At 50.3% G+C, this 11,519-nt stretch overlaps 2 protein-coding genes across 3 annotated transcripts in view; both read right to left on the bottom strand.

Moving 5' to 3' along the window:
- Nucleotides 1-74: 74 nt before the first annotated feature.
- LOC113214260 (uncharacterized) overlaps nucleotides 75-11,519 on the bottom strand; it is a 15,443-nt gene continuing 3,998 nt past the window's right edge. The window contains exon 3 of one of the 2 annotated variants that reach the window (XM_052275632.1): nucleotides 75-654. The gene's annotated coding sequence lies outside the window, so the exon portion shown is untranslated. Of the gene's footprint in view, nucleotides 655-1,771; nucleotides 1,880-11,519 lie in introns of those variants that run through there. The other variant, XM_052275633.1, reaches the window with a different exon arrangement.
- LOC127751683 (uncharacterized) lies at nucleotides 557-1,168 on the bottom strand. The gene is made up of 3 exons (XM_052275631.1): nucleotides 1,089-1,168; nucleotides 803-1,006; nucleotides 557-622 (listed from the first exon to the last, which is right to left on the bottom strand). Exons 1-3 carry the CDS (start codon nucleotides 1,164-1,166, stop codon nucleotides 557-559), a joined length of 348 nt encoding a protein of 115 aa, XP_052131591.1. The 5' UTR covers nucleotides 1,167-1,168.

Raw genomic sequence — 11,519 nt, 5'->3', positions numbered from 1 at the left:
AGGGGACCCTCCAGGATCTACCCGATTTTAAGATACATTGATGTTCATGTATTATGAATTTGTGAATATGTTTAAATCAGATATGCGGTGTACCGTTTTTCGGTGCCTTGGCATTTGGTGGGGAAGTCAAAGGAAGTATGGCTGAATGAGACACCGGAGCAAAAGAAGAAGGATATGAAATCCTTTTTTAATGTAAGTATCAATGTGAGGACTGTGAGACAGAAGGGTTTGGGACCAATAACAAGACAGCGTGGATTTCTTCCAGGCTAAGTTCCCCGACTTCCGATTTCAAATCAGCACACACCAGAGGTGCAGGTCAACGTCCCTTATCCACATGAACTTGGGCCCCTGCCTGTTGGACGATGAACTGGTGACGGATTCTTATCAGTAGATGGTATGTTCTAGGAATAAAATGATATCTGAGTGTACCTAAACTAATGCTCATTGTATTAGATGGATTTTTGGCTTCAGGCCTACGATCTATATTGTTTTTTGTTTGATTTTTGAGAGGTGAGGTATATATTATAAACAAAGTACTTAAGAAGCTGGTAATAAGTCAATTTTTAATCTGTTCTGCATCTTTAACAAATATTAATTCATTGCGACCAATCAATTTTCCTTTCTGCATTTAGCATAAAATTAATGCTGTATCACCTCAAGCAAATTAAAAGTTAACTTAAGAACAGTAATCAAACACTTGTGATGATCACAAGATAAAATATGTCTTTTGCAGACTTTTGCGTGTTTTCATCTGTACGGAATGTTGTTAACTGACGAATACATTTCACCCTGAAATTCATACCCATAGTTTTGAGGGTATTTGATTCAGGATAGCTGCAAAGTGCTCCCTCTGAGCTGCTGCTCCCTTGCTTCCAGAAAGGTAGTTGGGAGGTGGAATGTCATAGGACAGTGAAAATTTAGTCCTCCTTTTAGACACTGTGCGACCATACACTTCAGTGATAGTGAACTTCTTGAGCTGCTTTAAAAGGGCCTTTTCTACAGCAACCTGCGTAGAAAGAATTAGTAAATAAATATTGCAGCTTTTCCTTTCCTCAAGGAGACGAAATTTAAAAAAATGGGATGCTTACATCAACCACATCAACTGATAACTTGTCCATTGTTTTGTTCAGATTTTCTTCAGGTCTTTGTTTTTTGGACAGGATCATCGTCCAACGGGGGGACCATGGGCGGGCATGGAGCAGAAACAAGACAAGTGAGTAAAAGTGAGAGAAGGCGGTTTTTAGGCTGCGTTTTACGTTTCTGGTTGGCGGTTGGCTTGGCTACAAAGCGGTGGTGGGGGGCGGGGGGCTGGGCACCCCAAAATTTTACGTTTTTGGGTCCAAAATTGTAATTTTCTTTAAATTTTAGGTTTTTTTGACCCTGCGTACGTACTAAATCGTACTTTAGTTATATGTAATTTCTGAACTTTAAAATTATAAATATGTGCTCAATTTAGGTCAAATCGGGAGGTGCTGTCGGAGCTGAGGGAATTAACCGCACGACAGCGAACAGCATCTCCCGATTTACACCCGATTTGTATGCATATTTACATTTTTTAAGTTCAGGAAATAATATTTGAATCATAAAATAAGATTTCATGGCGAAATTGGACGTATAGTTTTGAAATTATCGGTATTTACTGTCTGCTGTTTGCTTCCAACTTAAGGTGATATGCAGCCTTCCCTTTTGGCTTCAGGCCTACGATCTATATTGTTTTTTGTTTGATTTTTGAGAGGTGAGGTATATATTATAAACAAAGTACTTAAGAAGCTGGTAATAAGTCAATTTTTAATCTGTTCTGCATCTTTAACAAATATTAATTCATTGCGACCAATCAATTTTCCTTTCTGCATTTAGCATAAAATTAATGCTGTATCACCTCAAGCAAATTAAAAGTTAACTTAAGAACAGTAATCAAACACTTGTGATGATCACAAGATAAAATATGTCTTTTGCAGACTTTTGCGTGTTTTCATCTGTACGGAATGTTGTTAACTGACGAATACATTTCACCCTGAAATTCATACCCATAGTTTTGAGGGTATTTGATTCAGGATAGCTGCAAAGTGCTCCCTCTGAGCTGCTGCTCCCTTGCTTCCAGAAAGGTAGTTGGGAGGTGGTTGTCATAGGACAGTGAAAATTTAGTCCTCCTTTTAGACACTGTGACACTTGAGTGACATATTCAACTTCTTGAGCTGCTTTAAAAGGGCCTTTTCTACAGCAACCTGCGTAGAAAGAATTAGTAAATAAATATTGCAGCTTTTCCTTTCCTCAAGGAGACGAAATTAAAAAAATGGGATGCTTACATCAACCACATCAACTGATAACTTGTCCATTGTTTTGTTCAGATTTTCTTCAGGTCTTTGTTTTTTTAACAGGGTGGATCATCGACCTGATACTCGGCTTCAATTAGCCGTGCGTACCTCGTACACTACTCATTCGACGCGTAAGGAAATTCCTGACAACTTTTACTTCAGTGACATTACTGTCAAACTAACAGATTTTGAGAAAATCGCAAATTTCCTCCACTTTTGCGAAGAAAATTTTTCTTGAATAAACTTTAGCGGACGACAGCAGCCATACCGTTAGCCGCGTCGCTGCCGCTAATCCACCATTTTAAAGCCTCGTCCTTAGCGATCACAACGCAAAAAGAAATTCCGCTCTAGCGCAATTCTTATAGACTTTATAGGCGCTTAAAGGGCACGGTGTAGTGCGCCCGCCTGGTAGGTAGGCAACGCGCTCCACAGGGAGCCTGCACGGACTGCGGTCGTGGCTACAAGGCCAAATCAGCTTAGAACCATCATAGGAACATGTGTACAAAGTTTGATGCTTTTAACCCGAAGTGCAGGGTCCATGCACTTAACGACCGGACTACCCGGCCGCCGCGCCGCCTCACCCGGACTCCGCGCTGCCCCTCCGCCGAGCGGCGTGCTGCGCACCGGGCTGAGCCCCTGTTACCAGTACATTGGTACTGGTACGAGTTCATACACTCCCTCGCGTTTGTTTTAATTTCTTTGGCTTGAGAGAGAGTCAGGTGGCGGCTACACCCAGAAAAATGGATTCTTGAATTAAGCCTAGCCGAGTGCTTGAATTGTGCACAGTTTGAATCAAGACGTTTTTAGCTTACAACAAGAATCTCTGTCTAGATTCAAGCTAGGCGTAGCGCAAGCATCGGCTAGTCTTGGTTGAAGCCAACCCATATTTTCCCGCCCGCTGTGTTCGTGTACGTAGTGTACGTTCTCGGGATCACTTCGGCTGGGACCCGACCCGGATCGGACTCCTCCGATCCATCTCTCTCGACCACTTGCCTCGGCGTTGTGGAATCATCGGGAATTATATTTTGACAAAACGGTAATTCAGTTGTCTCTCTTTCCCAAGTTTCCAGAAACTTAGTCCATCCCCTCTCAGGCCATTCACAACTACAGAGGCACTGATTTGGAGAAACTGGTTGCGCTCCGGCCTGGGATCGAACCCCTGCCGGACCCGGCTCACTATCCAGCCGCCAGGCACAGAGACCACTGAGCTACCACGACAGGTGACGGGGCCGCCGCTCTCTGCCGACCTGATTCGGATGATTCGGACACAGTCCAGCTGCCACTACCAACAGTGCGCTGGACTGGCGCGCTCCGTCGTCGAGGCGATAGCTCAGTGGGCTGAGGCGCTGGCTCGGACCGACGGGGCATGGGTTCGAGTCCGGTCGGCCCCCTACCGACTTTTTGACTCTCGTGCTGCTCTGCGCACCGTATGAGAACAAGCCGATGGCATTCTTGCGTAAACCAAGAAAATATTCTTGGATGAAGAATGCCTTACCAATGCCTAAGTATTCTAGAAAAAAATCTGTGGAAAACCAAGCGCAACTCTGTCGCCCGAACGAACAGCGTAAATATTTGGTTCGAAATAATGTATGCAAGAATCAAGCCGAATTTCTTGAAGTAAGAATCTTTATTCTTGGCTTGCAATATAAATTTGCCTTGAATCAAGCAGTGTTAGTTTTGATCCAATCCAACCAAATGAAGCCTAGGTTTTTCTTGACCGGACGCTCTTTTGGATTTGGTTCAGCCGAGGTGGAAATTTTCTTATTTCAAGCCAATTTGGCTTGATGTAAGAAATCTTTTTTCTGGGTGAATAGAGGTGTCGTGTTAACAGTTTTTTTGTTGCATCTTCTGTTGCGAGCGGTGGCGCGCACACATGTGTGGCGCGTGGCGGCCCATGAGCCCGCCCGGCTCCCCCGCCTCCGCCCGATGAGGGGGGAGGGGGGGGGGAGGCTGGTGTCAGAGCCCCTCGAAAGGGGGCCGCCGCGACAGCTCCGCCCCTCGTAAAATAGAGATGTAATGGCTGACTAAAAGCACGATGACACTAATGGCCGCCATGACAGCCGCGGTCGCGGGAACGCTCGGGTCGCGTCAAAACTAAGGCGCTGACCACGTGTGACCTCCTGGACCGCACCTTTATCGACACCAGGCTGTGCAGCTGGTGAGCGGCCACGCCGGCCCCCGGGAGTGAGTCAATAATACCATCGCAGCCGGCGAGAGTGGAGAGGGGCGAGCGGCCGACCGTGGGACTCAGCCGTTATCGTTCCGGCATGGCGGCTGGACCCACTGAACGCGCCCCCCCCCCCTTCTCTCTCTCTCTCTCTCTCGCTCTTGTATTCAAATCAAAGTTATCTATTTTGGTGACGCCGACGGCGCATCTTTGGAAGGGGCTGCACGTGTGACGAACCACATGCGGTCCCCTGCATCGATGGGCGGGACCGGCTCACGCCGTTGGTCCTTTCGCCGCCGAGCCAATCAGAGCAAGGGACCTCCCGGGCCAGACTCGGGCCGGCCCTTGCATATAAACGTTCTGCCGTGACTCGAGAAGGCACTTCGTCTGGAGCTTCCGACCAGTGCGCTTCTCTGCTAGGTCTAGTAGTCCCGTGACTTGTAGGCCCAGTGTTGTAGTTCAGTGTTCAGTGTTGTGGTTTAGTGTGTTGTAGTGTTGTAGTGTCGTAGTGTTGTTGTTCAGAGTTTTGGTTCACTGTTTTAGTTCAGTAGTTTCATTGTTTATCGTGTATTTCGAGTCAGTGCCTTAAAGTGAAAAATAGTGTTCCGTGTACACCAGGATTAACATGACCACTGGTGAGTGTGTTTGAGTTGTTACCTGTCCCTAGTGAGTTATCTGGATCTCATTTGCGGGGCGCTAGTGCCCGTGTTAGATTTATTTCTTGTAGTTAATTCTTAGATTTATTCTTGTGATGAATTCTGAATTTTGATACCGTAGCTTGTGTTCTGATCCTTCGATTAGTGTTTTGTGTTCTGTGTGTGTCTCATTGCAAAATAATAATAAATATCGATTTATTCGTGAAGTAAACCAATTTCAAGTGTGTATTCAGTTACTGCGAGTGAAGGACCGTAAGACGATAGAATAGTAAGCCAACTGACAAATTAACTGAAATAATCATAACTATTCGAGATATCAAGTTCCAATAATTTCCATTCACATTGCCTTTTAATCACAAATTAATCTAGTAAAGTCCAGAAAGTAACGAGAAAAACATTCGCGTAACAACATACGTCATTTATAAATTATTTTCTAGCACAGAATGTATTATAGATAGAGATGTCCCGTTTGTTTCTATGTGTTGGGTTTTCAATTGTGTGCCCCAGAATACCTGTAACTCATTTTTGACAAAATGTGGACATTCGCCACTTTGTCAAAGTACCAGTGAATTACCCGCGATGGCCGCACCACAACAAGTGCATTTTCAATTTCACCCGCCTGGTCCGCCACTTGCCCGCCCACCACATCCCCAGGTCTCGCGACATGTGTGTCCTGGACGAGGAGCTGCGCTGTCGCCACACCTGCAGCCACCACGGCTACCTGGGCCTGGTGGTGCACCTCGACTGCCACATGTCCGGCTGCCTGCGCCCCAGGTCTTGCACCCAGCGGGTCCTAGAGAAGCAGCCACCTGGGCCTGGCGGTGCTCCTCGACTGACACATGCCCGGCTGCCTTCACCATAGGTCCTGCGCTCAGTGGGTCCTAGAGAAGCAGCTGCTGGGTCACCACACCTGCAACCACCTGGACCTAGTGTTGATCCTCGGCTGACACCTGCCCGGCCACCTGCGCCCCAGGTCTTGCGCCCAGTGGGTCCTAAAGAAGCAGTGGGTGATGCACCTGAAGGAACTACTCTACCACCCCCCGTGCAGCAGCTGGCTGAGGGTGCGCCAGGTGGCGTTGCAGCGCCGGATCTTGACATTCCACTACCGCGTTCCGGTCGAACGCGGGCAACACGAGGTGCCTCAAGCCGTCGGCGTCACACCTCTCCACCTGACGCAGAGACTCGTGTGCATATGACCCGCAGTCGAGCAGGGAGGGGTCGCGTGAGCCCGTCATGGAGGGAGGCGGGCTTGTGGAGCGTGCCACAACCTGCGCCCGCACCTGTGGCTCTCGAGCCTTCCGTCGTTTCCTATGACTCCGATGAATCAGAGGAAGGACTCATGATAGGGCAGTATGTCGGGCCCGATGATGGTAAGCCTCGTCTTTAGTGCCCCACGCCCCAGAGGCTGACAGCAAAGTTGTTCGCGGTCTAACGTTGTTTCCTCTTTCAGATTCTCAGTCATTGTCATCGACGACGAGGAGCCGGCCGACCGCGATGCTCTTGGTGTGCCCGCGGACCTGGCCGAGATGCGCCGTCTGCGGGCCGAGCAGGACGTCGCGTTCCTGGCCAGCCTCGCGACTGACCAGGAGAGGGACCGGGTGCGGCCGGAGGGCGAGGCTGCAGAGCAGCGGGCGCGTCAGGAGGAAGCAACATCGCAGCAGCGGCTCCAGGAGGCGATTAGTTCTCGCCGCGCGGCAGCGTACGCGTTGCTCGAGGCCCTTCCACCGGTGGATCCGAGCGACGTGTACCGCGTAACCTTTGCCTTCCCGACGGACAGAGGGCGCCTAGGCTGTTTAAAAAAAAAAAAAAAAAAGGTATGCCAGAACGAGGTTTATATAAAAATGCACGTCACGACAATACACCCTGTACAAGTCCGATGGCCATACGATGAGGGGAACCCTAGGCAACTCGCTTGTAAAGTTTTAATACCCGTTTGGGCGCGAACTCGGCCGCCATGTTCTCGAGCGCGCTGAGCGGAGATGCCGCTGCCGGCGAGGGCGCCCCGACTTGTGGTGACTACCTAGGGTATTACCTACCTACTATCGCACATGGTGCCGACCGCGCGCCCCACCCCCCTCCGGACATAGGGCCTAACTACTCGTTTCGGGGACACTTCGCTCTGGGCCGAGTACCGTTCCATATTTTCCAAAACCGACTATGAATTTAAACTCTTCTCCTTCTGCTTCTTCTTGTAATTTTGAGTTGAGAAAGAGTGGCAAAACTTCTCCTGGTCATTTCCAACCATAACTGCTAGAAGGGTAGCTGTTGTCAGTACTTGGATGGTCGGTAAGATAAGATACCTGCAAAGAAAAAGAACACATTTTTACCTGGTGGAGGCATAGGGATTATATTGTTGTGATGTGCGATCACAGACGCGTTCGTCATCTCCTGGGTATTTGAATCTCGCTGCGTTTGGCGCGCGAGATAGGCAACCCGACTCCTGGTCGCTCCCGCCCACCACGACTCCGTGCGTGGCGAGCCATCCAGCCAGCCGTGCCTGGCTGCACCGACCGGACCCTAGCGAGCTGCGCCTCGCCCGCCCTGGGCGGGCGCACTCCTGCCCGAACCTGAGGAGCGAGCGAGCCCCAAGCGAGCTCGCACTTCGCCGCCAGACTTGGATGAGTCAAGACGTCCCGTCCCGAACCGTACCGTCTCGCAAAGTCCCTACTTACTGACTTGTGTTTAGAAAGTAAAATAAACCTGAGTGTTCATCTGTCACTGCTGCCTTTCCTTCCTAACGCCTTACTCTGCTGCGAACACGCTACACAACAATATTTCAGCTTAAATGCTACAACTTACGTGCAATCAAATGCAAGGGGGGGCAAACTCATCTCTGAACTCTCTCTCTCTCTGATTGTAATTTTTTTTTGCGTTTTAAACATTAAAAGCAGATCCTACGATTTTTCAAATGGTGATTGTATTTTATTTTTTATTGTTTTTGGCCTGACCGCACCTGCAGCTGCCGCTGATGCTCCATGGGCAGCTCCGCCGCCCTGCGCCGCTCCAGCGCCCCCCTCCCCTCCAGCAGCCGTCCTGCCTGGCCCGCCAGCGCCGGCGTCTGCTGCCTTCAGATTCAACTCAGTGGCAACGTGGTTTTAACACCCCAACCCCTGCTCTGGTTGATAAGAGCAGCAGTGCCCCCTTCCCCGCTTCTTCTTTTGCACTTTAATTGTTCAATCATTTTCTTCCAAAAACTTGTGTTTTTTTTAGCATGTCCTTGGGCCACCATGGATGTTCCCACAGCACCGTCTCGCCTCCTTCCCCTCCCCCCTCCCCTTTCGTCCCCTCTCCCTGCTGGGCCCTGTAACCAAAACATATGCCTCCTCCCCCCCTCCCCCCTCGGTCCTCTTGCCGTAGCGCTTGCGCTGCACCAACCGCACGCCCCAGGACCCCCCGTGTTGCTGTGTGCCACGCCTGCACAGCTCTGTGGCTAATGGCACATACGTTTTCGCTGTTCATTTTTTTGGAACACTCCTGCCCTCCATAATAATAACCAAAACACTCTTCCCCTTTTCAACCAAATCCCTCCCATCCTTCCCAAAACCATCCCTTTAAATTTTTGCTTCATGTGCACTCTTTCTTTAAGCACAATTATCACACATTTAACCCCAATTTCAAATCATTTTACTTTCTCACGTTCGGACCTCCCCCCCCCCTTCCTCTCTCTCTTCATCCAAGCCAGCTCTCTACTGCTCTGCCCTGAATTCTACCAAGCACTTGTGTCGTCGCTAGCCACTCTTCTCATGGCTTTAACGCACTTCTGACACCATTTCTCTCTCTTTTCACCTCCTCTCTCTCTCTCTCTCTCTTGCTCAAACCTTGCACTGCGCTGATCGGCACTGATCAGTCAGTCTTCTGCGAGCATCTGAGCGATGCGAACGGACGCCCCCGCCTGTCCACGGCAAGCCCTCCGCCAACCTTGCTTATAGTGGATCGCAGAATACCGACGTCATTTTTCACCACCGCGGTCGTCGTAGATTACGACCCCTACTGCGTGTGCTGCCCGCCTGTCCGCTACACCTGGCCAATCACCGGCGCGTCCGTGTCTCTCTCATCGGAACAGTGTCGACGACCGTCATCAACGACACATCTTCGCGCCTTCATACCTGCGGTGTCGTCCCGGAGGAGGACTTACTACACTGCGCGGGTGTTATAGGCGCAGATCTCATCACGTTTTTCCAAGAGGTGCTGGATGCCGCCCAGCCCAGCCCATTGCTTTCTTCCCCGTTCACCAAAATGCCGTCTGATCTCCTCGCCCAAGCCATCTCTCTACGGCGTGCGGCGAGGGACTATGCCAATCAACACCGCCACGATCCGGACCGTCACGCCAATCACACGCGGCAAGTGATAGTGCTGCTGAAGCACGCATTGATGAGCCTTGTCACCATTCGCCCGTCTGTGCCTGTTTACCCGACCTACCCTTCATGCCCGGTTTGTGCTCACACCGTAACCGGACAAGATCTTTCAACTGTGCCATCACCTATAGACATTCCTCCGTTCAATGGCACAACGTCACGGGTATGTCCTGGATGTTGTGCGGCGCCACCGGAAATTATAATCCTACGACAACATGTTGATACCATACTAAGAAGTTCATCTACCACCACATCACACCGACATCACGAGAACTGTGTCTGCCATGATGAGGGACACGATACGGTGGACTGTCCACCAAGTGCGCGCGGCCAAGCAAGTGACGAGCCGGCCGTAGTGCCATCTTCAACCCCCTCGGCACTACTCTGGGATCCACCACGTCAACCTCTAAATGTACCTTCACCACAACCAAGTGACCCTTCAAACATCTCATCTGCCACCACTCTCCTGTGGTCTCCTCCATATTCGCCACTGGTCAGCCACCATGACCCAGTGCTCGTTCCCGATGTCTCACCGCGCCACCTGCCAGTCCAAACGCAGTGTTTTACCTTCTTGACAGCGCCTTCCTGGAAGCCCCATCGTCGCCCCTGCATCTGCGACTCGTGCCGGACGTGGACGACACTGACTTCGTTATCGACGCGATCGCTATCGAATCATCACCATTCTGGCACGATATGGCTGACTTGGAGCGTTATCTGTTCATCGACCAACCGTATATTGTTTCCCTGCCCTGTCCAAGCTCCCTCCACTCGATGACGGAAGCCTGATGGATTCAGCGCAAATATGGCGGAGATTTCTTTGTCACACGGTGCGACCTGGCACACCACACGCTCGGGTCGCCCTCGCCCAAGGTCCGCGGCTTGCCAGCCCTGCCTGCGCCTGAGCTCCGAGCGCAGCACGCCACAGCCCGGCCTGGCCTGGCTCGGCCACGACCTCACCAACTTGGTTCGACTCCCGGCCACACCACCCCTGTTAGGAGCACGCCCAGTCGGGCGGCGGCTGCACGGAGCAGCAGGGAGTATCTCCACGCCCGACTGCAGCGCGGCCCTACACCATGACTGTGACTGGAGTGGAGGGGGGAGCGACCGAAGGCGGCCCGAACCAAAGAGGGACCCGATCAGCGGCGAACGGAAGGGAGGGGAGCCGATCGGGGGGACTGACCGGAGGCAGACACACGTGGAGGACTCAGGTGGGAGGTCGGGGAGGTGTGTGCGACGGAGAGTGTGAAGTGTGTGTGAGAAAGTGAAGTGTTTACCCGAAGTGCAAGAACAAAGTGCAACACTGAAGATGGAGAGCATGGGTAAGTCCCTGGTGATGTCACACCCAAATAATTAGAGTATAGGGAATTACAGGAATTAAGGATTAGTTAGGAAGAGTAGGATAGGCTCCACGTGAGTGAGGTTAAGGTTAAGAATAGGGAATAGAAACTTTGATCAAAAGTGAACTTAGACAATAAATCGATTAATCTAGTAACATGATATCACTAATCACTGAACCACCACATTATCCTTAAAATATGAGAGATACGGAGAGCCACAGAAAGGAGCTACATTACACCCCGGCTCGTTCCTTGGTTCGAGCTCGGAGCGCAGCAGTCATCACTACTGCTCCAGCTGCTACCTCAACACTTTTACTTCTCCCTCCGCCCCCTTGTTCACTGTCCTCCCCCTTCCCCCATCATCACTGCTCGCCGTACCGAAGACCTTCTGCGAAAACCAACGCACCAAGAACACAGTGTTTTGCATCACCGAACTTTCAATTTTCATCATTCCACGAATTTTTTGCTGTGCTGCGTCAAGTTTGCCTTTGTTGTGTGACATTTTATCCGTGCTGTGTCCTAAAAGACTTCCTTTCATCGAACCCTTTTTCTTCCTGCTCCTAATTGTTTACCTTACATTACTCTACCGTACCCTTTACCTACCTGCTCTTTTTTTTTACCATCATCATTTGTAAGACCTGATTCGTTATTTATGGTTGAGAAATGTATATCGTTACAATTGTTTTATA

This window comes from Frankliniella occidentalis, unplaced genomic scaffold, assembly GCF_000697945.3.
Source record: "Frankliniella occidentalis isolate FOCC.00 unplaced genomic scaffold, Focc_3.1 Scaffold712, whole genome shotgun sequence".
NCBI classification, from domain to species: Eukaryota; Metazoa; Arthropoda; class Insecta; order Thysanoptera; family Thripidae; genus Frankliniella; species Frankliniella occidentalis.
The sequence above is the reverse complement of the archived record's forward strand: the minus strand, read 5'-3'. Positions and strand labels throughout refer to the sequence as shown.